This window comes from Platalea leucorodia (genome assembly GCF_965183815.1).
Source record: "Platalea leucorodia genome assembly, chromosome: Z".
Classification (NCBI taxonomy): domain Eukaryota; kingdom Metazoa; phylum Chordata; class Aves; order Pelecaniformes; family Threskiornithidae; genus Platalea; species Platalea leucorodia.
In genome coordinates this window covers 93,478,449-93,506,258 of record NC_138858.1, presented here as the reverse complement: position 1 = coordinate 93,506,258, position 27,810 = coordinate 93,478,449, and the positions used below count along the sequence as shown (strand labels likewise).

Below are 27,810 nucleotides of genomic sequence, written 5' to 3'. Positions count from 1 at the left end.
AGCTGACACCTACTCCTGCCCATTGCAAGGTGTGCAAGCAGCGGGCATATGGGGCCGAGCATGAAAATGTCTCTGACTGCTTCCTTCATTTGCGCCTGTGGTGGTTTAAAACACGGCCTTGAGCTCAGACAGTTACGTGGAAGTGCTTCAGTTATAGTCTGGGAAACAGTAAATTCCTGATGTTTTTCCACCTTCACCCCCCCTAAAAGTTTCATTAAGTTGGACTTCATTCTGTTCAAGTATTAATTGCCTCTGGGTAGAAACAACCACACACACGGCACGTGCTTCTGCTAAATAGTAAAGCATTAAAATAGCACTGGAAAGAAGGTATTGGGAAACGGGGACCCCGTCCCAGACTTGTGTCTCGTAGGGGCCAAGACAAAATCTGCAGCCTTTATTTTCTGTCCTTGGCACTCTGTCTCTTCCGTAAGCATGGGCCGTATTCAGCTCTGATGACTGCTCAGGGCCCAATTTCCACTCCTTGAGACTCTTTTCCCTGGCACCACCCCAGCCCAGACAAGAGTGGTCTCTCTTGGAAGTCTCTTCTCAAGGGGGTTTCGATAAGGAGGCCCTGATGCAGAGGGGCAGCTCTGTACACCCTGCAAGCCCGTTACTGGGGCAGGGGATGGCTTCTGCAGGGCAGCTCCGTGCCGGTCTGAGTGTCCCAACCTTCTCACGATCCCTTTAGACATCACCTCTAGAAGAGAGAGAGGAGTGACCTTGTGAGTGCGGAGTTTGCTTTTGGTGGAACCTGGAGCTCTGAGCTCCTGGGAGAAGCGTCAGTGCTTTGTTTGCGGTTTTTTGGTTTGTTTGTTTGTTTTTCCCTGTTGGGGGGGGGGGGTGTTTGTTTTTTGGTGTTTTTTTCTGCATGGGAGCCAGAAGAGCAGGGAGGAGTCCTGCTCTGTGAGCTGCTGCAGTATAAACATTTCATCATCATCTCAGTGACTCTCTCTGAACAATCCCCAGGAGCAAATATTAGTGACAAATGGGTTTTGCTAGCACTTCATAGCTTTCACACATATTCTTTGCAATGCCTATTACGGACTTCGCTGTTGATGGCATAACCCAGTTGTCGTTGCTTATCCAGCTCCCAGGAGGGGGGTGTCTAAGGCCCCAGATCGATCAGAGATCCGCAGAGAATGGAGGCTTCCCATGACTTGTGTTCCTTTGATTGTACCTTGACTCTGTGACCACAAATTCATGGTAACCTGCAGCACAACCCTGCCACTGTCACAGATGTTGCCTACAAATGGCTGGGCTGCACTTGTAATTCCACCAAGCTTCTTGCCCATCCTCCCCATTTTGCTAATTCTGCCCCGCTGCGTGCCAGGTCTGTCCAGAGGAAAAAGCTGGACGACTCGCAGCCAACTGTGGTGTGAGCATTGATTGGAATTCATTTCATTTTTGGTGCAAACCTTCCTGCCTTCTTATTGATGTCTGAGCCCAAACTCCGGAGAATGTCGGTGTCCAATCACAGGTGCACAGCTAGTTTTGTTTCTTGCTGTGAATATTAAAACAGAGACGTCCTCCTCCCCTCTGTGAGCTCCGTGCAGAAGCCTGGAAATGTGGCAGGTCCGCTGCAGAAGCAGGTGACAGGATTGCATACCTCACAGAGTGCCTGGAGGTTGAAGGCTTTTCTGGCTGGTCCAAGCCCAGAAGAAAATATTTTGACAAATCTGAAGAGAAGAGGTTTACAGAAATGATTTCTAAGTTCTTGTCAAACTGCCTGAACCAACATGACCGAGCAAGATGATCTTGGTGCAGACCATGGCATCTAGGTGCGTTGCGGACCTCAGAGAGCAGGTCACTGCTGAGGCTGAAGGTACACTGCAAGTGGGGGGGGAGATCTGAGTTTCTCCTGCTCGAGGCTCAGCAGCAGGGCAGAAGATTTCTGTCCAAGAGGAGAGAGTGCAGCCCGCCAGGCGGGGAGCGTGCATTCATCTGCTCTCGCAGGAGGTCAGTCTGCAATGCCTGCAGGCATGCACTGCAGCCAAGTGCTGGATGTCTCTCCATCCTGAGATCCCCAAATAGGCATAACATTTAGGCATCTCAGCGGAGCCGTAATCTTGCAGTTACAGCAGAACCAGTGGATCCAATAATATCAATAGCTGGGGGGAATTAACTGCAGCCCAGTAAAGGTCTTGTTACATCTTTCAGATTGGTACCTGCCTGAGTGAAAGCAGAAATCTGCACCATAAGCAGTAATTAAGAAGTGATTTGCCCTTGGCCCATATTGTGGGCATAATGCCAAACTGAGCTCCCAGACTGGGATTTTTCAGGTTCAGGCTGAGTTAGGTGATGCTTTTTGCTCTCAGAACTGCCTGGTCTCTAACGGGGGACAAACAGTGGATGTTAATCCTGCGGGCAAGATGTCTTCTAGGAGAAGATAGGAGAGCTCGATGCAGAGGTTGCTGAACACTTTCTGTATGTGCAGAAATCTTCTTTGCAGCCAGGATAGCACAGAGCTAAGCCATAGCATAAACAACGGGCCATGAATATTCCTTTCCTTCGGGAGCTCTGCAACTCTTTCATGTCTTCCCTCTCCGAATGTGACTTCCTGAGGTTTTGTGCCCGAATGCGTAGAAGTAAGATAAATCAGTGTGATGAAATTTTCAGTTGCGTTGCCTGGCTCATCCAAACGATGAGCAACAAGAGCACCTTATGACTCCTGTCATAAGATGCCAGGGAGGCACATGCTATGGAGCTGTCTGTCTGCTCCGTGTGCGTGCAGGGAAGGGCAAAGGGCTGCCTAAACATCCCGATTTTGGGCACAGACTGCTTCCTCTCCAGGAGCTCAGCTGCGGTGGTGCTGGCACAAGGCAGCTGTCTCTTGGAGTAAGAGAGCAGGCTGCTTCATCTCCAAAATCATGCCTTGGGAGGCCACAGCGCACAGTTCAGGAAACACAACCTGAAGACCATCTATTCAATTTGTATTTCTGGATTTCTTTTGGGAATCTCACAGCTCAAATAGTTCTGAACCGATGGATGACCATGAAACGGTTTCTTAAATCAGGGGTATGATGGGGAGAGATTTCTTATGTCTATTAGCTGCTGAGCTTTGCAAACCCAGTCCACTGGATTTCTTGCAACTTTTCATTTGTCCCGTGCTTCTGGGTGCTGGTTTTTAGACTGATTTGGGGAGAAGTACTTGTAAATTGGCTCCCCCACCACCACAATAAAGGAGCTGGAGAGGCAACGAGGGAGAGAGCATGGGTTGGAAGATCTGTGCGTAGCAAATCTTTGTCCCCCTCCCACGAAGTGACATTGCATGGCTCCTCCTCTGACAGCAAGCCGAAGAGCAGGTGTCAGTGTGGACATTTCACATGCTTCCCCTGTTGCTCATGGCTGATGATTCCAGCACTTTGGAAGCTGAGGGATTAGCCATCTGAGAGGTGAGGCACCAGCAGCTCCTAGGGACTTCCCGTGAAATTATGGATCACCGTGCCAGAAACCACAAATGCCACAGGAGAGCAAGCCTCAGCCTCGCTGTGCTCAGAGGACTGCCCGCTCTGAGCAGCAGAGTGTCTAGTTCAGCACTGCAGAGCATTGTTACCTGCTTATTTATGCCTCCATCACTGCTGTTCTTTCCTAACAGGAGGAAGCAGCCTGACAGCGGCACTGTTTTTCATCCCAGCTCTTTCCTTGCGTTAATCTGAGTACCTTCTGTTATCCACGGCTGGGCAGCAGCAGCAGAATTGCTAAGGATTTAAATTATTCAGCTTCTCTTGCTGACTCAGCCTTAAAACTGCATGCACGTTTCCTAAGAGAACGGCTTGTTGACCAGAAGCAGGGAGCCTGGCTGCTCCCTGGAGCCTCAGCAGGTGACGGGAGCACGGGGAGCGTTTTCCCCTGTGAGCAGAAAGGGGACATGCTGGAGTAAGGTGAACCCCTAGCGTAGCCTTGTCCTTGTACCGGGAGAGCAGCTCTCCTTCGGTGACTTCAGCCCTGGACCCGTCCTGGCATCATTTCTCAAACTGCTGAACGCAGGAAGGGCTGTGCTTCATTCCCTGAGCAAAAGCACGTGCGGTTTCCTCAAAATATTGCAGCCCGCTGTTAAAGTTACTCTTCTCCAAGGTAATGTGTTTAAGGTTCTCTGCTGCGCACACTGCGCTCTCCATTCCCTTAAATGAAAGGAAAAGAACAGCTGAGGACAGGCTAGCAGCAGCCAGCGAAGTGCCTGGTGCTGGGAGATGGCTTCTCTGGTTACATGGAAGATAACAAGGCAGAGGAAGGAGCCTTGCGTGCCTTCACAGCTACATCATAGTGCAGTTGAAGAGTTTCTCCAAAGGTCAGAGGCAGAACTTGGTATCTTGAAAAAACAAAACAATTTGTAGCCGAAGGAGTAGTTTTCTTTAGAGACCTCCTCTTCTTTCTGAATTTCTGACAGAGCGCTTCTCTCCCCCCCACCAACGCTGTCTGCAGTTGCTGCTGGAATTCAGTGTGTTTACCTCGGTGTAAACCCGGAATGCAGTGGCACTGAGGCACCGGGGCTGCTGAGTCTCATCCCAGCAGCCATCGCAGGACAGCAGGGGGAGAAATTATTTTCCCTGTGGGTATCAGAGATATTATAGCATCCAGGGAACAGCACTTAATACTGGAACCCTGGCTTGCAAAACCCCCCGAAGCCCATGGGGGTGCACGGTGGGCTAGGTGGGAGTCGACAGCTTTTATTCACTGTAACTCGTGGCCACTTTTTCTCAACGTGAGTTTGCTCTTTCTTAGAGAGTATTCCTGTTGTGTCCACTGTAAATCATTTCCCCTTGCAGAGCTCCGATTTAACTCTGTGTTAGCTTTTGTGGGTGCAACACGACGCTGACATGTACGATCTCAGGGGCCTGTAAGGGGACATTCATATGCTCAGATGTCACTACGGAGAGGACACAGTATAAAATCTTAGGGAATGAGCAACCCAGCCAATCTCAGGTCAGGGTCTGCAAACACGTAAGTGTTAAGGAACTGCCCGAGACCTTAGTCTTTGAGGTGTTTTCGTGGAAATGCAAAGAGCTCTTGGGATTAAGAGCTGATCATTTATTAGAGCTGTATTTGTTATTTTTCAAGCTCTCCCAGGCTCTGATTTCTCAGAGAGGATTGTGCCCATACTGTTGGTTGCTCCAGAACTGCAAGCTGTGTCGAGGATGTTCCCGTTAGGTGTAACAGGCAAGGTAACAGTGACCAACTGCTAGTAAAGCACCTTGCTCTAGGGTATCGCTTTTCAGCACCGGTATACATGCAACTCGCCTGTCTGCAGTGAGACAGCGGGAACTGCAGAGATGCCTCGGGTGAGGCGGTAATGACTGAATGAGACCTAGTAGGGGGGTCGGTGGGAAGTGTTCAGAAAAATATGATTAACAAGGGGCAGCAATTAATGTAGCAGAGAGACCAGTTCCCTTAGAGATGGAGCCTGCACCAGCCCCACAAACAGCCAAGGAAAGAAATGGTTACTAGTGTCTTACGTACTTCGAGGCAAAGCGCTTTGTTCTCCCCTTTCTTCAGGAACGGGAGGACGCAGGCGCGTACCTGCCGCCTCACAGGACCCCGTTCACTCGTGCTCCTGCAATCGCCTTCCCTTCTACAGCTGTAGAAATGTGACTGATAGTAGAGTTAACCCTGCGAGCTCCATCCAGCTGCCTCAAGACAGGCATCTAGTGCCCTGTGATATGCCCACCTGCCTCAGCGGCTGCTCCGTGGGTCTGCTCCAGCCCAGGAGGATGTCACCGAGAGCCTGGGGTGCCTCAGTGCCCGGAGCTCTTGCTGCCTCCAAGCGCCGCCTCTGAGGGATGGAGAAGTCGACGGAGGGCTGTTTGCAGGCAAAGCTCCAGCTCTCGGGGGGAGCAAAGGCTTCGTGGTTTGGCCAGGCTTGCCAGGACCATGCCTGGTGGTAATGTTTCTCTGTCCCTCAGAGGAGCTCTGACCTGCAAACGTCCCTGTCAGGGGCTCTTGAATTTGGGCACTTTTCTCATTTCTCATAGCTGCAGAAAGGCTCTGCCTCAGTGGTGGGGACCTGGGGCAATTCCTTCGTCCCGCCCAGCCCACCCCGTGGCCTGTAGGCATGTGCCGAAGCGCCCTGTGGCTACTACCTTCGCCGGACGCCGCAGTAACCACAGCTGTTCCCACTGTGCACACAGGCGCAGGGTTTCCCTCCCTCAGCCGCGCTGTGGCTGTGGGCGTATGATGTGCGTGGGGGAATCCTGGGATGGAGCCAAAAGGTGAGCACCATGTCCCCTCCTGCACTGCGCCGGGCTCACCTCTCCACCCCCGTGGGGAGGACGTGGCATCACTGGACAGCTGGAAATCTGGAGGACTGAACCCGTCTGAGACTACTCATCCCTTGCAGCCAAAGGGTTTGCCACCCCAGAGGTTATCCCATCCCTGCGTTTGCCTGTAATGGGTTTGTGAAAGTCACCGCTGCTGGCGCTCGCTGGTGCCAGAGGCTGCGCAAATCGAAGCTAAATCCTAAGCCCTGCCGGAGAGAGCTCTTGCAATCGAAGCGGGGGGGCACCCATTCAGCAAACCGGTGGAGCAACCTCACGGGCACTTTTACACTGCTTTTCACTGAGGTGCGGTAAGAGGTAACCCCAAATGGATCGGGGGCACAGGTCTTGTTTCTAGGGCTTTGTCAAGTGTGTCTGTTACCCTGGTGGCTCGCAGGACCTGGAGAAAGTTTGCATCATGCTGAGGCAGCAACTTTGAATAGGCTCGTAAGCTCTGGCTGGTAAGGTCCCATCTTCAGGGTGCAGAGGACTCGTATTTGCATTCATGACATGCAGTTATGCAGGGGGAAAAAAAAAATAATAGCAGGATCTGAGACATTGATGATGTTGCTTTGTAGGTTCAGAGCAGCAACACTTTTTAGAGCAAATGCAGTGTGCCAGCCAGCAGTGGCAGTGCCCATCCTTTTGGCAATTAACATTTGAGCTCTACCTGAAGTGGAGGTGGAGTCTATCATAGCTCAAGTACCCGAGGGATCCCAGACTTCCAGGGAAGGGCTGAATTGCACTGGACAAGGGGAAGGTGTTTTCCTTAGACTGAGGTAAGGACTCTGCTTTGCTCTAATGCTTCCATGTGGCCTTTGCTCAGTATAAAAATCTCAATTTCTATGTAATGCAAAGCATTTTTCCATCCTAACAGGTTCTCTTGATCTACTTTTCCTGCCTCTCAGCTGATATAAGCTTTCCCAGTGGTGGGTTGGGCTGTTTTATAGGAATTCCCTAGGGAGAGACAGCTGGCAGAGCTGTTGTATTTTCTCTCTGAAGCTGCAAGTGTCACAAGCCATGTTTATCTGTATGCTGCCCAGGCTGTCCGGGTGTGATCACCTCATGGCCTCGCATTCACTGGTTTGGCCCCAGTGCCTGGGAAGAAGCGCCTTGGCCTTCTCGAACCTGTAATTGGCAAAAAGGGCCGGGTGAATGGTAGCTAGAGACAGAAACCGAGCCGTGCGGCTCCCCTGCCGTCCCCCAGCGCTTTGCCAAGCAGGCCCCGCTTCAGCGTCTGGATCCCAGATGGGGTTAGCAAAGCACGAGCAGAAGGATGCCTCCTGCCAGGCAGGAGTGCCCGGTGAGCATCGCTCTGCGCCGGAGCAGGAGGAGCGGGTGGGACGGGAGCGGTCTCCAGGAGGTCTGTTCCTTTGAACAATTGGTGTGACTCCCTTGCGTGTCTTTCAGAGAGGGCATGCACCAACCACTGTGGACCCCTTGCCTTCTTGCTGCAAGCAAGGATCTCCTGAAGGGATGCTGGAGCAGGAGTCTGCTGTGCAGGTAGAAGGGGGGAAGGGGCGCGTTCATTGTATTGCAGTGGGCTCCAGGCCCTACAAAGGGCCTGGAGCTGCTGTCGCTAGACTTCATTTGCCACTTCAGTTCCATCTCGGTGTCCTTCATTTGGGACTGTGCCCAGCCAAGGTCTGCAGAGACCAGCGAACGATCTGGGGTCTTCTGCTAACTGCCTCTGGCCCAGCCTGCTTTGTGCCCAAGAGACGGTGTCGTTCTGGCCACAGAGCTGTTTCATTTTCCTTTGTATTTCTGAAGTTTCCTCTTCCCTTGTGCTGTTTGAAGAGCAGGGTTCACGCGCCTGGGCTCCTCCCTGTTTACGGCTCACAGATATGTTTACGAGGTGTGCCTGAGGCACGACGCTCACTAAACGCTTCGTGTCCAGCCTGACAGCTCTCCCCAGGCCCCTGACGTGGGACAGCCTGTAATCTCCAGGCTCCAGGCACGATCCTCCCTGTTATGCCATCGTGCAAGCAGGCGAGTGCGAATGGTGATAGGGTGCAGTTCTGCTGATAATAAACCTCTTCCAGACTGGCTGCTCGCACTTGGCTTGGCTGCAGCGTTCAGTGGAAGTGGGCTGACCAGAGCTGCAGACCCTGCCTGGCCAGGGTGAGCTGGCTTTCTGCTGCAGCGATGCCATGCATGCCTTCCTTGAGGGTGAGTACTTGAGGGCATGGTAAGGGGCTCGCTGGGCAGCACTGTGGGGAGAGGAATCAGGTCAGTTCTCAGGGTCTTGGTTTGCACGTGGGAGGTTATCCTGGCCAGTGACATGGACTTAAGTCTGGTCCAGAGAAAACGGCCCTTGTCCCCAGAAGATTGCAGCTAAATGGGCCATAGAATGGCAGGAAGGGTTTGCTGCCCTTCTTAGGTCACTGGGAACTCGCCTAAGGTCATGCTGGGAGCCAGTGGCAGAGCCTGGCCCTGAATCCAGAATGGCTAGGTCCCCCCGGTGCTGAACTCGCCTCGTCCTTCTCACCACTGCTTTGTCGGCTGAAGGGAGGTGCCCCCAAGTGTTGGCTTTTTTTGCGCTATTGTAATGGTAAATGTTGATTTCTGCGTTCTCATCTTTCCTATTTTACCCACCCGAAGCCGTGGGACAGGTGCGCGGGATGACGTTTCTTTCTAGGCACAGCGCTGCACTAGCTCTGCTGCGGCGCAGGTGGCTGTGCCGCCATGGCTTTGCTCGCACGTCCTCACCGGGGATCAGCTGGCAGAGATACGTTGCCAGGCCTGTGCTTCAGGTGCTTTCCTGTCACTGCTTGCTTCCCTGCATGGCTCCCGGAGGCTGCACCCCGAGCGCTGGCCAGACCAGCCTGGCTGAACGCTGCTAGCAGTAAATCGATGGCAGCCGTGGCGCAGGGACTGTACTGCGATTCCGCACAGCGTGCAGAGCCGAGCAGAAAGCCCCCTTCTCGGCGCTTCTGCTCGTGCGGGCAGGCAGAGCGGGTGCGGACTAGCCCTGCTGAAGCAGAGGTAGAGAATGAGTCAGAGCAGACTGCAGAAATCAGGAGCGGTTTATAAGCACCACTAGAAAAGAGAAGGAAGTTTCTCCGCAAGGCACCGGGGCAGGCCCTGATGGCACGGGCCCCTGATGGCACAGGACCCTGATGGCACAGGACCCTGATGGCACGGGCCCCTGATGGCACGGCCTGGGCTCCAGCGCATCTCCCGAGCGCAAGGGCACTGCCCAGAGCCCAGGGCAGGCTGGAGGCTGCTGTGCAAGGTGTGCCTTAGCCCTGGCTTGCATCAGGCGGGCTCAGAGCGCGTCTCTGCTTTCCCCCTTGCACTGGCAGCCTGCTAGAGCCCTCTCGGCTCCCCAGCGTTCGCTGCAGACACCTGCCTCAGCCGTGTCATGGTCCAAGGAAGGAAGTGCATTAGGAAGGTAGGAGACAAAAAGCAGTTACTGTGCTGCTGCATCTCTCTCAGCAGCTGTAAACCCTGTTACGTCGTTAGAAGAGGTGTAGTGCCACAGCAAAAAGCTCTCGTGTATTGTCTTCAGTCACAGTCTATGTATTTTCTGGTGAGGTAAAAATAGCTTTTCTTTTTCAGGATATGCAGAGAGCAGAGGCTCCTGCTAACATCAAAGGAGAGTGACAGCTTTCCCCTGGGTGTGCGTGGCCTCAGCTGGCAGGAGCAGTAGCTGTGTTAGTTCTTGCCTTGCTTTGGCTCTGTGTGAAAGGAGCAATGCCCTGGTCTCCAGCTCCCTGTTCAGACCTCTGGACCAGCCCCTGTTCCTCTCTCCGTCCATTGCTGCTGGACCCAGCACTGTACTTCATTGGGGAAGCGATGGTTTGCAAAGGACAGAACAAGATCTTGACGCTACTACTTAGAAAATCCATTGGGAGCTGACCGAGGCAAGCTTTCCTAGAGCCGTAGGCTGTAGCAGCAGGGGACCCTTATCAGAAGGATCGGTCTGCTGTGTAGGGGCAGCTCCCAAGCCCTTGCTGGAGGCAGATTAAGCTGTTTCTGATATCCACCCTCCCCACAGTCCTGAACCTGTTCCAGCTAGCAAAGGGGACCTGCGAGAGGGGAAGGGAGGAGCCAAAGGGCAACGCAGATGCTGTCTGTACCTGAATACGCTCAGCAGGGACCGAGTTAACCTTGGCCCTGAACCGCACCACCAGTGACAGTCCAGAACTACCTCTCCTGTTAAGAGTGCATAGAAATGGGCTTTCCGAAAGCTGGTTACTCAGGATTATGTGACGGTGGGGGATCGCACGTGATGGAGGGGCCAGTCTGGAGCCTGCGCCTGAGAGCTTGCCCCTCCTCAGTGCTTTCAAAACGCTAATTGGCAAGTTGCTTCCCTTCCCACACACCTGCCAGGGACCCTCCTTCTCTTGCTTTGGGATTTCTCCTCTGCCAGTTGTGCTGAGCTCTCTTCCAGCTCTAACGGCCCCTTGCCGCAGCAAGGTGAGCAGATCTGGCATTGCCTGCATGCTCCCATTCACCTGCTGCGAGATGCTCAGGCTCCCCCTTGCACTCTGGCCCGGGGATCTCTGCTGGGCATATAAGGCCTCGGCCTCTGGGGTACGTGCCTTGGGGAGGCCTGGGGCTCTTGCGAAATCTCCACTCGGCAGAAAGGAGCATGGAGAAAGGGTTTACTCAGTCCGGTGCATGAAATGAGAACAAACTGGCTTGGCAGATGCTTTCCAGAGGTGACCTCTTGTGCCTTGACTGTCATCAGTCCTATTAAGATCTGCGGACCTGTCCTAAATCATGCGGGCAGGGATGAGGCTGGTGAGAGAACAGAACTTGGGCATATGGATTTACCTGTCTTAAATCTGTCTTAAACCTGTCTTAAACCTGTCTTAAATGGGCAGGGATAAGGATGGTGAGAGCATTGAATCTGGGCATATGGATTTATCCTTTTATCTGAGGAATTTTCCCAATGCTTTTGCTTTGCTCTTTCATCTGGGTTTGCGGTATGTGCCCGGTAGCATGTTCTCCCTGCTCCGCTGGCTGCCTGCCTGAGGCTTTGCTCCTATGGCCTCTCTGGAGACGCTGTGCTCTGCTGAATGCCGTCTTCTGCTCGGAAGGCAGAAACCTGCCCGTAGGTTTTGTCCCCACTGCGGGGACCACTGTCAAGTTTCTGTGAATACAGATAGGTTCCTGTAAGGCGGGCAGTGGGATTTCTGTTTCTAGGCATTTTGAGTTGAATCTCCAGTTCAATCTTCCTGATCTTCCCTGATCATCTTAGAGAGACCCTAGGTGCCATCTTTGACTGCTCTTAATCTTAGCAGCTGTTTTAGTGTGTTCCCAGGACTGACGTATTCTTCTCATCTGATGAGAAAGGATCCAGGTTATCACCTGCAGACCTGGGCCCTTGATGTCTGCAAGGCAGGGAGGTCCAAATGAGCTCTGCCTCCAGAGAAATCCCTAGCTTGCGCAATTGCTTAAAAGTAAACCACTACACTGATGTGAGGTTTTGCTGTCTCTGCTGGAAATAATGCCTCAAAGACACAAGCCCGCATGAGCAAAGAAATATTAAAGCAAACGTCAAGGGCTGTTGCAAGGTTTATTGCACTCCCTCCCCGGCTGGCAGCGCCGACCTGAGGTTCCAGCACCCCGGCACTAGCAACTGGAAGTGACTGGATGACCTCCTAGATGTGAGCTGGACCTTTCCACACCATCTAGGTAGGATACCCATAGCAATACACGGCTTTGGTGCCAGGATTGAGGTTTGCATCTCACTGCCGGTCCTGGGGCTTTGGTTGTTGGGGTGATTGGGTGCTGGTCCTTGCTGGATCTCCTCTGCCCTCCGCTCCATGAGCCCATGTCAGTCTGGCTCTGTTTCCCCCTGTTCACTGGCCACGTACAGGAGGAAGCGTGTCTGCTTGGCGGAGCCAAAAGCCGCTGCTGCCTCCCCCAGGTAGGGCCAAGGGTAAAACTGCGCCTTGCCCTTAGCAGCAGCACACGACTCTCGGAAGGGACTGTGGCCCTCCTGTTGCTGTTTCTCTGCTGTTGGCACAGTTTGCACATCCCGGTTTGCAAGATGCCTCAGCTGGCTTTGCTCTTAGTGTATCCCAGAGAAAGGGGGGGACATGTTGCTCCTGGTAAGGGCTTTTGAGAGACTGTTAGAACAATGGAGCTGCAAACGGATGCCTGCAGTGCGCAGAGCAGGAGCCGCTAAGCTCCTTGCTGGAAGGAGCGCATGGCTTCCAAAGAATACAAAAGGGACAAAAGAGTTTGAAGATGCAGAGTTATCATTAGTGGCAAAACTCATGAGAGAGCAAGAAACCGCTGTAGTGGTGTAATTGGGTGGAATTGCTTTCAAGATCTTTGCTATAGAGCAGCCATAGGAAGCTTTCATGCAGCAAAGCCTGCTGCTCCTCACTGGCAATGCTTTCCAGTAGCTAGGCCTGGAAGAAACAAAACGGAACGAGTGCCAGGGCTGGCAGGAGGGTGCCTGCCCCGAGGACGGTGTACATGGGCCTGGTCTGCATCCTTCTGCCTCTGGCATGCAGGGGCTAAGGCGAAACCGCCCCGCAGGCAGCTTCCCTCTCTCGCCGGGCAGCATCAGCAGGGTGGCTCAGCTGCAGAGCAGCCCCAAACTTCCCGGCCACCGGGGCTGACTGCTGTTCGGCAGACAGCGTTTTGCTCCCCAGGGCATGGGAAGTAATTTGTTATTTGAAAGTCTGCTTTGTGATTCCTCTTCTCTGGTGTAAGAGCAGCACTGTCCTTCAGTGAGACCAGAGACTCTGAAGATATGTGGCAGAGACCAGGGAAGGGGAAAGGCAGGGGCTGAATGATGTGACTGAGAATCGGGACTGGGAATCCCCTGCAGCACTGCACGTTTCAGTTGCAGGGCAGCTCTGGCCGTGCCATTCCTCTGGGCAGAGAGTGAAGAAAACACAGCCCGTTTCAAAAAAACCTCACAGTGACCGCAAGCTGCCCCACTCTTCCCTCTCTGTAACCCGTCCCTGCAGCTCCTCCAACGGAGCAGGAAAACAGCTGGTTTCAGCGTCAAAGCATTTTGTTTCTGCCGGCAGTGAGAAGGTCTCAGCGGGCGCTAGCAGCCTCCGACGGGGTGTGCTGCCCCTCGCCTGTGCGGCACGGGCAGGGCTGCTCTCCGGGGGCTGCTAGAGTCAGAGACGTGTTGGAAAGGGCACCCAGTCCCTGTCTTTTGGCATCTTTGGCCCTGTCCATAGCAGGACACGGTCCCAGGCAGTCCCAGAGACCTGTGTGCGCACCCTTGCAGCGAAGGGTCCCAGCTCCCCTGGAGCACCTCAGCAAGAAGCCGGCTCAGCCCTTCCTCGTGCCGGCTGCTGTCTGCACAGCGAAGGAGTTGCGGTCCCTGCTCAGGCTGCCTCGTCGCTCCAGCAGAAGACCTGCAGATAGAAGAGACAAGTGGGCAGACAGGGTAAAGAGGGCAATGTAGCAGGATGCGCGTGTGCCTTTTGCCAGTCGGGAACAGTGTGGCGACTTGCTTCTTGCCTGTCTTTGTGTCCCAGAAAACACTGTGAGATCAGCACAAGTCCCTGAACTCATTTGCACTTGGGCGTCATCTACTCGCGGCATTTAGCAGCTTGTAGAGAGTGGGCTCCTGGCAAATGCGGCCACCTTTCGCAGAAGGAGGTGATGTTGAGACCCTCCCTTCTTTATCAGCGACGTGCAGAGGGAGCTGGTGGAGCTCCTCCCTGGGTGGGAGTGAGAGCGAGGCACTGCCAGAAGCGATTAGACCGCAGCCAGAAGACAGAGCCGGATTACTGAACCTCTGAGTGCAGCCCTTGAAATCCATCCTGAGCCTCTGGTTTGGCAGAACGTCTCCTTTGCTTATGGCCTTAGCCACGGCTACAGTGCCACGGGCTCGGTCAGGTCCAGGCTTCTCGCGTTGGGGTGACGGGGCCGGGACATTCACCCGGCGGCAGCAATGCTGGGCAGGGCGAGGCCGTGAGAGCGGGACGCCGCCTGTGAATAGGAACAGAGGGATCCACTCCTCAGGGCCGGGAGAGGGAAAGGGGAAAAAGTTAGATTGTCAGCAGACAAAGGGAGCTTCTTCCTGAAAGAAAAGAGAGGGATGGAGAATAGAAGCGCAGTCCGATGTGCTGTGCTATGTTTTTTACTTTAGAAGGTCTTGGAGCCCTTTGCAAAGTCCAGATCTGAGGCATCTCCCTCCGGGAATTGCTGGCAGCAGCCTCCTGACGCTTCACAGCTTGAATGCCCGCAAGTCCGTGGAGCACGACACCTGTGTGTAGGATTTAACGGCCGTGTAAGAGTGCAAGAGGTGCACAATGGCGAGTGAGGCAGGTTATTTTCTCCCCTGGAATAGCTCCTTCCTGGAAACTTGCTAGGAAGGCAAAGGAGAAGGGAAAGCAACACCACAAACTCCAAAGAAAGGAAAACCAGCAGAGGCAGTCTGGGCAGCTGGAAGCAGTTGCTGTATAGGGATAGCGAGTGCCTGTGCCTGCGCCTGTGGGTACAAATACCGGGGTGCATGCAGCATGCCCAGGCTACGCTTTGTGCTTAGCAGAGGATGGTGACTGTGCAATGTGTGTGGCTGTGTTCCGGCACCTTGGTGTTGTGCTGACCGGGATGTGTGTATCTTTTTGATATGCACATCTGCCTGTGTCCATAGGGTCTCTGCATTTCTTGCTGTCACTGCCCCCTTTTGCTGAAATTCAGCAGTGACCCCATCCATACTTCAGTCCCCTGGCTAATCTAGTGTTGTCTTGATCTCTGTGACACCCCAAAGTAAAGTGAGCTGTTGTGAGCGAGTGCCCCTGCAGTGACAGGCAGGCAGTCCCAACGTGCACACCGACATCAGAAGGGCGATATGACTGCAGATCTATTGCCTCTGCTTTTACCATTTGAGCCGAACGATCCCTTCCTCGCTGGCTGCACGTCTTGTCTGACTGCTGGCGGCTGATGTCCTGCATCTCTCTCTGCATCTCTGAAAGGTGCAGGCTGAGCATGGGGAGCAGAAGGGCTGAATTACTCAAGCCTCGGCACACTCTCCGAGGCCCTGGCCCCCAGCATCCAGAGGGTCGGGAGGGAACCGCGACCCCTCTCCTCGGTCGCAGGGGTTACCTGTGAAATGCCGGGCTCCTGGGCATGGCTGTGGGGCTGCTCTTTCTCTGCTGTTGCCGAGGTGGTACCTGCAGCTCTGACCCGCTCCCTGCACTTGGCAGCAGTCATCTGCTTTCCGGAGGCGGCTTGGTATTAAATATCCTGTCTGACACAGTAATGGAGAGAAAATGAACAAATTCCATTAGCGGCTGGCGATCCCTGCAGGGTCTGCGTTGGAGCGAGGAGGGAGCCTGTATTTTTAGATAGAATGCAATGTAACTTACTGGCTCTCTGAAAGCTGGGGAGTAGATAACCAAGGAGGGAGAGAGGGGACACCAGGCTCAGGTTTCAGCTGAAGTGCCGGGCTATGGCAGCACGAAAGGGCAGGTCCGGTCCAGACGTGGCTGTGAGTATACAATGCACTTCTCCTTCGTGCCCGCAGAGACCTCCGCTTTGCTTTTCTGCTTGCTTTCTGCCTGTAGTCTCTGCTGCTGGGTGTGCTGGGGCTTCGGGAGCCCCTTTGCTGCTGGAGCCTGTAGAGTTTTACCATTTTAATCTTCACATGCGTCCCATGGGTGGGAGAGCCTGGCTGAGCTGTGCTTTGACTTTCCAAGGGGTTTGCTGTCGAAGGTCTGTGCTGTGGCTGGCATGCCGGCAGCATAGCTCAGGCGCTGCCCTGTCATTGATCCTGATCGGAGATGCAGAGGCTTCTAGCAGGGTCTGGAGTTGGAAAAGCTCTTTGCATTCAACCTGTTGCTTGAAGCTGTCGGTGTTTCCTTGCTAGACCCCAGACAGCACGCAGGGCTCCGAGCACAAATGGGCGCTTCTAAGCCCTGCGCTGGTGCTGCCTTCTGCCTCTTACAGCAGATCATCCTGCCTCCTCCGTGCTCGCAGCCCTCCACAAAGCCGGCAGCTCTGCTGTGAATCTGGGGGCTCTTCCCAGATGAACAGGGCTCTCCTCTGAGGTGGTAACAAGCGGAGCCAGCTGGCACAGGAGGTCAGGCAATCAGCACGTGTTCCCCCCGCACGCGGAGGCTGCGCGCCGGGACAGGGCACGGTGGTGCTGCCTTCCACTGCCTGTCCCTCCGACCCCGTGGGCTGCCCCAGGAGGGGCCGTTGCACCCGGCCGCTGCTGCGGGAGCCCGGGGCTGAGTTCTGCGGGGTGCGCCCGGCACAGCGGGGGCCAGGACACCCTGTCTGTGGGCCTTCCTTCTGCAGGGGGTCGCAGGGCGGTGGGCCCAGGACGTGGCTATGTTTCTCTGGGGTAGGAGGGTCAGGCAGAAAGGATGGGCTAGGGGAGGCAGATGGAGCACAGCAGAAGGCAGCTGAGTTGTGCTGCTCCAAAGTCCAAATTCAAATGGCTGAGGCTGCAAAGAGAGGAGCCCTGAACCCATGTGGTGCATCATCCTGCCTAGGTCTGCCTCCAGTGCTGTCCTCTGCGGCCATGCTGCTTCCAGCTCCTGTCCAGGAGCTTCCTAATCCTGGGTGCTCCTCCGCAGCCAGGCCGTAGCAGCACAGGATGGCCCGGGATGGCAGGATGCAGGCTCTCGTGGCACAGGGTGACCCTGGGTCAGTCCCAGCGTGAGTGGTACAAGTGGTTCTGATTTTCTATCGGAGCTGGAGGCAGAGGAGGGTGTCCTGCACCCTTGCCATGGATGTCTCATGGCTCTTTGCTGCAGAGAGCCCTTTGGGCTGGACCTAGCAGGCAGGCACCAGCTCGTAGCTACTGGTCCAAGGTCCCAGCCTCGCAGAGCCATATCACTCCATTTCCACCCTGTTGTTCTCCAGCTTCTGGTGAGCCAGCCCATGGTCTTCATTTGCTGCCTTACACTGCTAAATAGTGTTGCTCGAAGTATTGCTGTGCCTTGCCTGGGGTGGCTGTGTTTTAGCGGTGCAGGGAGGCACTGCCTTGTTTTCTGTCTGAGTTGTGACTTTCCTGGCTGCGGGGCGCTCAGCCGGGGTCACTGTCCCTGGTGCCGGTACTCGAGCTCACCGAACCCACCGTCACGGCTACCCAGAGGTTTCTGGAGGACAGAAGGGGTGGGCTCACCACAGCGGTACTCTGGGCTTCGTCCATCGCTGCAGTCTCTCAGCCAGGACACAGAGGCGTTTTCTGGGCCAGGGGAGGCTGCCATGGTTGCAGGAGACCCCTTAGAGCTTCCTCCCTACCCCGCCCGCGGTGCCGGGAGGAGCTGCAGACCTGGCGTGGCTCTCCTGCCCCATCATCTGGATGCTCTTCACTCCAAGTCCAGGTCCCAGCCCTGCTTCCTCCTGTCTGATTTGGGGCACCTCACTCTGTCCCAGCAGCTCCCACCTTGACCTGCCCGGCCTCTGCCTTTTCTGCCTGGTCTCTGTAGTCATTTTCTCTGCAGTCATGTTCTCTGCAACCGAGTGAAGAGCTGGCCCTGTGCTGGTGACGGGGGAGAACAGGGGGACTCTGAGTCTCATGCTTTTTCTTTTTTCCCCAAGGCCGATGCTGCAACCAGTTTCTTGAGAGCTGCAAGATCCGGGAACCTGGACAAAGCCTTGGATCACCTCAGGAATGGGGTAGATATTAACACCTGTAACCAGGTAGGTGAAACCCACAGGGCTTCTGGTTCCATCTCTAGTGCATATGAAAACGTGCCAGGCGGCGGCTCCCCCAGGCCCGGTGCCAGTCACTGCACCCCTGCCTTACGCTGCTCCCGTAGGATGGAGGCAGGGAGGTTCCCCACGGCTGCTCGCTTGCTCTGCTCTGCGTAGCCGATTGGGAGCACCGGCCCTGATCCCACAGCCCTACCTGCCACGGAGCAGAGTGTAAGTTGGCTGGTAGTAAGTTCCCTGGCAGAGGAAGCTTAAAAACTTTGTGGGAGAGGCTGCCTGTCCTGACCCCACTCCCCTCCTGCGCCCCATGTGCCTGGCTCCTGATAAAGCGTCTGGGGGTGAGACATAAGAGGTGCTGTGTTAGGTGGAGTGCAACGGCAACTTTGCTGCGCGGTGGTGATTTCCTGGGGATGGTCTGCTCTGCCAAGGCATCGTGCAGTCTCCAGGCATGTGTCTCCAGAGCTGTGGCATGCCCGGCTGCGGGGTAGGTGTGCACCGCCCTGGCAGAACACAGAGCCATGATTGCCAGCGCGGTGGGGGGATCCCTGGGGTACAGAGTTGAGTGTCCCGGCAGACCCCATCCTCCTCTCACCTGCACCACCCCCTGCCAGGCTGCAGGCAACCCGCAGCCCCTTGTCGCTGCCTGTGCCAGGCAGCTGGCACAGGAGCTCCTAGCCAGAATTAAGCTCAGGGGAGAGGCCACGCAGGGCAGACTGCAGCGTGAGAGCAGTCCCTTGCTGGGGAGGCTTCCACAGCTGAGCTGGGTGGAAAAAGGTCCTATGCTGGGGAGGAAAAGGGCTAACCAGAAGGCAGACCTGGACCAGTTGTCTTTGGGGCAGGGAGGGCAGCAATAGCTATAAAGATCTGGGGAGCCTGGAGCGTAGCAAAGGACATTAGCGGGTAAGCAGAGAGGGAGATCTGATGCTCCTTTAGGGTGACAACAAGCAACTGGGACAGCTGGAAGGGACTCAGCTGGTTATCAGAGGGCAGAGCAGGTAGCTGTGAAGAGTGTGGCCCAGTGGCTGGGACGTTGCAGGAATCGCTCTTGGGGATATTTCCCTTGCCTGCAATGCTCAAGCTTTCAGATTCCCAGAAGCTGCAGCTTAACGCAAGCAGGGGATGTTCGCAAAATGCCAGTCCTGGTGGCTTGGGAGATGTTGGGCAGGTGGAGCCCCTCCTCGCGCAGAGCGGAGACAGGTCTGCCCCAGGAAAGGAGAACTGCAGGCACGGAGGAATGGTTTGCGCAGAACCGACAGAACATTTTGTATCTGTGTAGCTGCCAAATGCGAGCGGCTCAGCCTGAATCAGGGTAGGTGCTGTAGGGAGAGACTCAGGGGGCCTGGGCTGAGCAGGGGGGACAGACAGGCTGCGCTGTCAGCTGCTTTCCAGAGCAGCAGTGACGCTGGGGAGGCTGACTCAGCAGGTAGCACAAATGTACCTTCACCTGGTTCAGTATCAAGTCCCCGAACCAAGCGTAGTTCAGAGCTCCTGCTGTGTGCACTGCGGTGGCCAGCGCAGTCGCTGCAGACGGGTTCCCCCAGGAAATGTCACCGTCTCCTTTTCTGACTGACGGTACCGTGCAGGGATGCGGGGCTTCTGCAGGCCCCTGGGGCACGCTGCAGCTTGCATTCTCCTCTCTGGGACACCAGATGAGGCTTGGGGAAAGCTCAGGAGATGCTCATTTTGTTCACCACTGTATTATCTGGATTATTAGTTCATAATCAGCATCCAGATACTCTGAAAGACTTCTGTCCTGGGGCTGTGTGGGGACATATGGGATTTAGATCAGAGGGGTCTTGTAGGGAGAAGAGGTAGAAAATTTTCACTTTCAGAGTCCTTTGAAGATGAGCTTTTCCATGGGGCCCTGTTGGTGGCTTAGGGGCTCTGACCCCGTAACCATTTTGGAGATGTACAGGGTTTGGAAAGAGGAGAGGCCATGTGGCACGCTCTTAGCACTGGGCTGCAGGACTTGGCTTGCACTTGGCGCTGAGCAGATCGTGTGCTTGCACCTGGCAGGATCTTCCAAGTTGCTGTGCTTCATTTCAGAATTTGGCCCAGTCATTAAACCCAGCTACTGCTCCCTTAATCTCTCTTGGGGGAGCAGAAGCCCCTGTAATTGAGGCACAGCAGCGGGCTAGTCGCTGGAAGCAGTCACGCTGCTCCTGCTTCCAAACGCTTAGCTACAAATGAGCAGAGCCAGAGAGGTGTTTAATGCACCCGCTGCTCGCTTGCAGACCTCTGGGAAAGCGAGTCACAAGGAGCAGGGAGATCCTGCTCCCACGTCTGTGCCACCCTCCTCTCCAGGAAGGACTGGGGATGCTGCCACGTGCGGCACAGTCGTGTGTGCCCTGTGTATGAGGCTGGAGCAGAGCCTGGCGGGGAAAATCACCGTACTTTGCCTGTTCACAAGCGGAGAATTCCCTCCTGACAGTTTCTGTGGGTGTCTGGAGGAGAGGGGCAAGAGGAGGTGGGGGCTGTGTTTGGCCACGCTGGCCCGTGCCTTCCGAGATGGGAGGCTCCGCAAGCAGAGCGCGCCACGGATGTTCACGCATTTCCGATGACGAGCCTAAAAGCAGAGGGAGGATTTCTACGTCCACCGCTCCTGTACCACTCTAGTGCAGAGGAATATGTGGTTCTGGAGAGGGCTCTGCAAAGAATTAAAACAGGGAGACCCAGCCACACGCTAAAGACGATGGCTTTGAACTCCTTCCTCAACCAGCGAGACGGTCAGTCATCAGATGTCTCCACTGACTGGCTGCGAGTCCTGTTTCCAGCCAGATTTCTGGTGCTGGTGAGGGGATTTATCACCTTGACGGGAGCATGTGGCTACAACAGTATGAGGCACTTCTTTCAGTGACGTCTTTGCACTGGTTCCTGCCATCTCCCTGAGGTTAGATGGCACTTTGGGGTTTCCTTCTGAGGAATATCAGACCTGTGGGAAAGGTCCAACCTCACATGTCCTGTATAGAATAAAGAGGGATATATGTGGTCAGACCTATCCCACAGGCCCTGTATTCTTACTCAAGTGCAGAGACCTTGACATGCCATCTGATCTTCATCCCGCCGATTCCATCCCCTTCATTGCTGCCATCTGCATCGGTGTCTTCATCATCCACCTCTTTCGCGTTTCGAATTCCCGCATGCTCCCATCTCATCCGTGAGGAGCTGGAGGCCTGCGGATGCACACCCCTTGCTGCCAGGACCCTCACCGGCAGGGAACAGCGCTGTGCTAGCTCACGGGTGCCAGGAGCTGAGATAGTCTCTGGTGGGCAGTCCAGGGCAGGGACCTGCTTTGGTACAGGCTAAGTGCAAAGTCCCGCCTTTTGTGTTTTTCTGTAGGGCTGCGTTTGTCGCATTGACAGCCAGCGACTGGGATTTCTGGGAAGCATTTGCGGCACTTAGTGAGGGGAATACAGCACCTTTCAAATTAAGCACATCCTGTGGCGGTTTTGGGTCAGATGGGCTATCAAGCCAAAGCAAATGTGCAAAACAGCCTGTATTGTTCCTGGAGCAGAAATATCGATGGGCCGCTGGGAAACGATCTTCTGCAAACATTGCGCTTATTGCTGTAAGGCCAGAGAATAATGATTCCTCACAGGTTTTCAGCATTTAAAAGGTTATTTATGAATCTCCTGCGTAAAAAGGCGTATGTGCCGAGGGGAGCAACCGAGCATCTGTGGTCTTGCGCTCCAGGTGTTTGTTGCGTGAGTGTAACCGAGAAAAAGCGTGTGTGCCTGTGGCCACATAGCCAACTTGTGAGCTCACGAGGGTAAGGGTGTCCGTGGCCATCTGTATGGGGCTGGGTAGGTGTGCCTTGGTCAGAGGAGGTGATGGGCTCGGTGTAGCCAGGCCTGGTTGGGGAGCGGTTCCTTTTGGTGGCTCTGTTCTGTGGGTGTTGCAGCATTCCCGCTTCATTTTCCCTTGGAAGCAGGCCTTTTGGGCTTGAGGCTCTAGGGGACTTCGGAGGTGGTGTGCTGAGGAAGCCTCTGGATTTTTAGGTTTTTGCCCTTTGTGCTGAAATCAGAGTTGAGTAAAAGAATCTGTGACTCTGACTATGATCCTGGATAGCTGGTGCTTGGAGTGACAGAGGGTGGAAAACCTTTTTCCAGTATGGTAACACTCTTGAAGCTGTTCTAAGTTTAACTGGAGTGTTGAGGGCTGGAACTGGAGCCTCCCCGGGCATTTTCTGCTCCCCTACCTATATTCAGGTGGGGATGAAGTAATTCTGTGCAGTGACCTTCCAGTAATCTACAGGAGCCGAAACAGATGGTTGGGAGGTGGAGTACTTGGGCAGGACTGTGTGCTCCCAGGGAGCTGGCATCTCTCTGCCACGTGACAGCATTGCGTAGGGGTGAGTAAACATAGTGCATCCACCTGGGAGAAGAGAGGGACAAGGGAAGTTCGCCTTATGGGGGAAGAGTGACATCTGAAATTGCCTGCAAGTGTTTAACCTCTCTGTCAGCAAATATCCCAGCCCTTTTGCTCACATGGGGAAGCAGAAGAGGATGTCAGAAATAACGGAGCAGAAGCTGTCTCAGCAGCCTCTAGGGCGCTGACCGGCCTGACCCCTCCGACAGCCCAGGGATGCTAAAAGGGTGCTGGCCAGCCCTTTGCTCCTAGTGCTCAGGCTCCACGTGTAGCAAAAAGGTGAGCTAAGCTGGGGCACGCACAGAGGTGTTCCTGAGAAGTCACTTCAGTTGTCTGGGAGCTTTCTGGACCCGGTAGAGCTGAGCAGTGGCACAGCCAACGCTTTCTCGGCACCCATTGCTGCAGCCAAACTCCGAGGGAGCAAAGCCGACCCTCTGCTGGGCATGGGCTGCAGGATGGGGCTGTTGCTCCTGAACTGTTGTGAATTAAATTTAGCTGCTGCTTGATAAAATCATTGTCCCAGGCAGAGCTTCTCGCTGCAGTTCTGTCCGTGTAAATGTTCAAGTTTCAGGTCTGTACGCACACTTACCCAGCAGCTCTGGTGCATCCTCACTCCGGGCCATACACAAAGCTCAGCTCTGTGCTTTAGGTTTGAGAAGCCTGACTGCGGGCAGGCGATCGCAGGGAGGGGCACCCCAAAGAAAGTCACTTGAGCAAAGACAGGAGTTGCCATCAGGGATGTGCCATGAGCAGGGAGGACTAAAGCAGTGCCTGTGGTGCCAAACACGCAGACGCTGAGCTGTGGTGCCACCCGTCCGTAGGAAATCATCTACGGGGGTTGCATGGAGAAACCTCCAGCCTTAATCAGCGGCTCAGCCTTCAGCTGCATGCCGTTGCCCTGGCAGCATGGAGCCTAACCACGGCTGTTGTGCTGGATGCCAGCGCAGGGCTCGAGGGCAAAGCGGCAGCTCCTGCTCCCACCAGCCTGGACTTTCGCCAGCATGGGCCAAGTGCCCGCAGTCATGTCTGCACGGGAGCTCAGAGCAGGGGGTTCCCCGGAGAGCCCCAGCCCCAGCAGGTGACTAATGCCTCTCTCCCACCTTTGCTCCCTCCAGAATGGGCTGAACGCCTTGCACCTGGCCTCCAAGGAGGGCCACGTGAAAATGGTGGTGGAGCTGCTGCACAAGGAGATCGTTTTGGAGACAACGACCAAGGTGAGGACAAAGGAGTCTGGTCACATTAGTCACAACTCTGTGCCCTGGCATTGCTGCCAGGCACACCAGCAGTAGCTGAGCAGTGAATCACACTGCTTTCAGCCCTTGGAAAGGCTGGGCTGGTGACAGTGCTGCTGGGCTGGTGGTAATGCTGCTGGGCTGGTGCCTGGGGACCAGGCTCTGATCCCAGCGCAGTCAAAGCCGTGCTGGGCACCTCCAGGTGGGTGGGGGGTTCCCCTCCACCCTTGCCTCTCCCCCATGGGGGCCACTGTGAGCTCAAGAGGGGAGTAACAGAAGCCACAACATGTGCTAGTGCTGTCTTTACTCACGTCTCCTGGAACTGGCTGCCGGCTCAAGTCAGCCCTCGCAGCCCCAGGGCAGCCCCTGCGTGCTGCAACACTGGGATGGCCTTGGTACCACTGTCGCAAGCCTGGAGAGCATTGGTGCTCAGTAAATAAGATACAGGTCTCTCCCTGCATCACCACGGTGGGGTGTGGTTCTTGCGCGGTGACAAGCGAGACCATGGCACAAGCAAACAGACAAATAAGCAGCCTCCAGCACAGTCTGAAGGGCTGCGAGAGCAGGAGGGAGCCTGGCTTGCCACCTCCCCAGTGCTCTGGCAGGGCTCGGGGCGCGGAGCGGAGTCTGGCATTCTGCCACGCCACCCAAAGGCACAAGTCGGAAGAGCCTGTGTCTGCATTTTCCAGCCTGCTTATCATCCCTTAGCTCTGCTGGGATGCCTTGGCTACCAGGGCGCACACTGCAGTTTTGCCTGAAGACTGCCAGCTCAGCTCCCCCATCCTCCCTCCCCTCCTCATCTCTCGGTGCTGGAGATGCACAGAGCCTGACAGTGCATACAGCTTTTGCTGCCAGTAACTTCATGGGAAAGATGAAATCACTCTCTTCGCTGGCCAGCAAACGTGAAGGGTTAGCTGCCTGGTCTGTAGCAGAGATGGGGCACGGAGCAAGGGCTGCGTGGCCCCACAGCTTCCCCCGGCCGGCTGCGCCGTTTGCATGTGTGTTAGCACATCTCAGGCCCATCTTTCCCTGGCATCTTGGGCTGCTCCAGCCCCTGAGCGCTGCCCTGTGGTGTCTTTCAGAAGGGAAACACAGCCCTGCACATTGCTGCCCTGGCTGGACAACAGGACGTGGTCCGGGAACTGGTGAACTACGGGGCCAACGTCAATGCGCAGTCACAGGTAGAGTGACCTGGGCTGGAGCGGGAAAAGCCCCCAGGATGCGTGATGGTGGTGTCCTCCTGGTGGGAACTGTGCCCAGCATGGGCACTTCAGCAGCCCTTTACAGTTTCTCTCTAGTCCTGTTCAGGGGCAGGGCCAAGGGCTGCTCTGCCAGACTCCTGAAAGAAGATGAGCGTGCGAGTGGTGGTGGGGATATGGGGGGACTTGAGGGATATGGGGAGACCAGCATGGTCTCTCTGCTGAGGGAGTCCACGGCAGCACGCACAAGCACGCTGAGCTCATCCCGGGAGGACTCGCGGCCGATGCCTCCCTGGCACAGCCATGAGGTCTCCAGCAACCCCTGCAGCTCTGCACACTGTGCCTCCTTCGTTCTCTCTTTCTTGGGCCTGGTGGGGCTGCAAGCTCTTCAGCTTTTGCCTGATGGGAGAAACGTCCCCGAAGCAAGGGAGAGCAGTGGCAGTGAGTGGGGGGCAGTGTCTCCTAGGCTGACTGTTGCTGTGAATCATCCCCTGGTTCTTTCTGGATGTGGGGAGCTTTGGACTCCAGCTCTCTACGATTGCTCCACTGTTTTTTCCTTTTTCCCACCCACAGTGTGTATGCTTTTGCCCCAGTTCGGTGAGCTGGGGATGTGGGTGTTGATGGGGGGTAGGTCTGCAAGGAGCTTGAGAAACTCGAGGAAGAGTTGTGTTGATGTGTGTGTCCCTGTGTTTGCAGAAAGGCTTCACACCCCTCTACATGGCAGCGCAGGAAAACCACCTGGAAGTTGTCAAGTTCTTGCTGGAAAATGGAGCCAACCAGAACGTAGCCACAGAGGTGAGATCCTTGGGGAGGGCCCTAGGGCCCTGCTTGTTGGGGCTGCTGCTGGATGAGCCAGGTGCTGCCATGGCTCCTCAGCTCTCCCCCTCTCACTTGCCTCTCCTTGGCAGGACGGCTTCACGCCACTAGCTGTGGCTCTGCAGCAAGGGCATGAGAACGTGGTTGCTCACCTTATCAACTATGGGACAAAGGGTAAGGTCCGCCTGCCCGCCCTGCACATTGCGGCCCGCAACGATGACACTCGCACAGCTGCCGTGCTGCTGCAGAACGACCCCAATGCTGACGTCCTCTCCAAGGTGTGTGGCTTTCCCATCCTGTCTCCGGGAGCTTTCCCACATCCCCAGGGAGAACAGCAGCTTGGTATGCTGTATTTATCCATCCTTTCAGCAGGGAGCATGTGTCTGGCTGGGCTGATCCCTCCTTCTTTCCCCTAGACTGGATTTACCCCCTTGCACATTGCAGCCCACTACGAGAATCTCAGCGTGGCCCAGTTACTGCTGAACCGTGGAGCCAGTGTCAACTTCACACCCCAGGTGAGTGCAAACTGGGAAGACTGCTGGGACTGGTCCTGCTCCAGCACCAAAGGAGGATGCTGTGCCTCCTTTCCCTGTGGGTGCAGCAGCAGCTGCCAGGGTACGCTGGTGAGGTGGGACCATGCAGAAGGTAGCACGCCGATGCGTGTCTGGGGAGCTGCCATTAATAACCAGCGTGGGCCTTTTCTAGTATGTCTCCCCTCTGTTGGATGCAGCCATGCATCCCTGGAAGCTCTTGGGACCTTGTGTCCAGGCTGAGGGAAAGCTGGTGCCGTCGCTGCAGGGCAGAGCTTGCAGCCCCTGCAGTTGGCGTGCCTCTTCCAGTCCCATGGGTGCAGCCAAATCCGTGAGCTGGCGCTTTCCTGGGAGCTCTGCGCAGCTTCTGTCCTCAGCCTTTACCTGCCGGCAGGAGCAGCTGCTCACCCTCTCTCCCAACCCTGTGAAACAACCTGTACCCCTGTGCCGGCCCTGGGCAGGGATTTAGCTCTCCCCTGCCTTCAGTCTTTTGTTCGCCCCGTGCCTCCTTGCAGCCCCGCGGGGGGAAGAGAAGGGGTTGCTCCCTCTAACAGACTGCCGTTCCCTCTGTCAGAATGGGATCACTCCCCTGCACATAGCCTCCCGCCGGGGCAACATCATCATGGTACGGCTGCTGCTGGACCGCGGGGCCCAGATAGAGACAAGGACCAAGGTGAGACGGCTTCTGAAACACCAGCAAGTACACGGGCCATCTGCCTCCCCAAGCTCCTTGCGTCCAGGGAGCACTGCCGTGCTGCACGGCCCAGCGCGTACCCTGTGAACCTCTTGCTGGGTGTGGGAGGGAAGGTCCCTGGTGCACTAAGGGGACAGATCTGGTTTTTTGCTGGTGCATGTAGAGGTGAGAGGAGGCTGCATTGCTGCAGCGGGTGGGCCCTGGGGGCTGAGGGCAGGCTCAGTTTTGCCTTATTTTGCAAACAAGCCCAAAGTCCCTGTTACTCTCCTGCCTGAGGGGAGCCCTGCCCTTCCTTGCCCGTGCTGAGCCCTTGAACCCTTCTCTCTCCCCAGGATGAGCTGACCCCTCTCCACTGTGCAGCTCGCAATGGACATGTGCGAATTGCAGAGATCCTGCTGGACCACGGGGCTCCCATTCAAGCCAAAACCAAGGTACCCATGGGACTCTGGGGGGCTGTGCTTGGTGCCAGGTCCCAGGGCAGCACAAGGGGGTACCAAGCTGTGCGCAGTTGCTGGATGCCATGCATGGCTGGGCTGGGGCTGAGTTTTTGGCCTGCCAACGGGCAAGGAGCTTCCTGACCTTCTCCTTGGCCCTAGCTGGAGCCCTTTGCCTGAGGGCTGCATGCTTCAAAGGGACCAGCCCTGGGAAGGGGATGGCCTGGGGACAGCCTGCCCCGTGGCAGCAGCCCTCTGCTCGGCATTGCTCCCCTGTAAGTCTCAGTGAGGGGTTTCGGGGCTCCTCTCTGGTAGCAGCCTGGGGAACGTGCCATCTCTTCTGCCCCAGAGCTGTGGCCAGGGGAGCGAGGCAGGGGCTGGGTGGGATGCCTGGTTCCCCTCCTGGCCCAGCCCTGAGGCCCCGCTCCGCGGTCGCAGAACGGCTTGTCGCCGATCCACATGGCAGCGCAGGGCGACCACCTGGACTGCGTGCGCCTGCTCCTGCAGTACAGCGCCGAGATCGACGACATCACCCTGGACCACCTAACGCCGCTGCACGTGGCCGCGCACTGCGGGCACCACCGGGTGGCCAAGCTGCTGGTGGAGAAGGGGGCCAAGCCCAACTCCCGAGCCCTGGTGAGTGAGGAGGGGCAGGCAGGGCTGGGGTGGGGGAGAGGGAGATTGC

At 55.8% G+C, this 27,810-nt stretch overlaps 1 protein-coding gene across 7 annotated transcripts in view; it reads left to right on the top strand.

Moving 5' to 3' along the window:
- The first annotated feature begins 7,512 nt into the window (after nucleotides 1-7,512).
- The window catches only part of LOC309603003 (ankyrin-1-like), a 41,041-nt gene continuing 20,743 nt past the window's right edge, over nucleotides 7,513-27,810 (top strand). For 4 of the 7 annotated variants that reach the window (XM_082337253.1, XM_082337252.1, XM_082337258.1 and 1 more), the window contains exons 1-11: nucleotides 7,513-7,554; nucleotides 7,662-7,754; nucleotides 17,739-17,840; nucleotides 23,336-23,434; nucleotides 24,535-24,633; nucleotides 25,348-25,446; nucleotides 25,560-25,745; nucleotides 25,884-25,982; nucleotides 26,572-26,670; nucleotides 27,024-27,122; nucleotides 27,564-27,761. In XM_082337253.1, the coding sequence (XP_082193379.1) occupies nucleotides 7,528-7,554; nucleotides 7,662-7,754; nucleotides 17,739-17,840; nucleotides 23,336-23,434; nucleotides 24,535-24,633; nucleotides 25,348-25,446; nucleotides 25,560-25,745; nucleotides 25,884-25,982; nucleotides 26,572-26,670; nucleotides 27,024-27,122; nucleotides 27,564-27,761 (1,200 nt within the window). In that variant the 5' untranslated portion in view covers nucleotides 7,513-7,527. Of the gene's footprint in view, nucleotides 7,555-7,661; nucleotides 7,755-8,161; nucleotides 8,421-9,812; nucleotides 10,118-15,574; nucleotides 15,676-17,738; nucleotides 17,841-23,335; nucleotides 23,435-24,534; nucleotides 24,634-25,347; nucleotides 25,447-25,559; nucleotides 25,746-25,883; nucleotides 25,983-26,571; nucleotides 26,671-27,023; nucleotides 27,123-27,563; nucleotides 27,762-27,810 lie in introns of those variants that run through there. The other 3 variants (XM_082337256.1, XM_082337255.1, XM_082337254.1) reach the window with 3 other exon arrangements.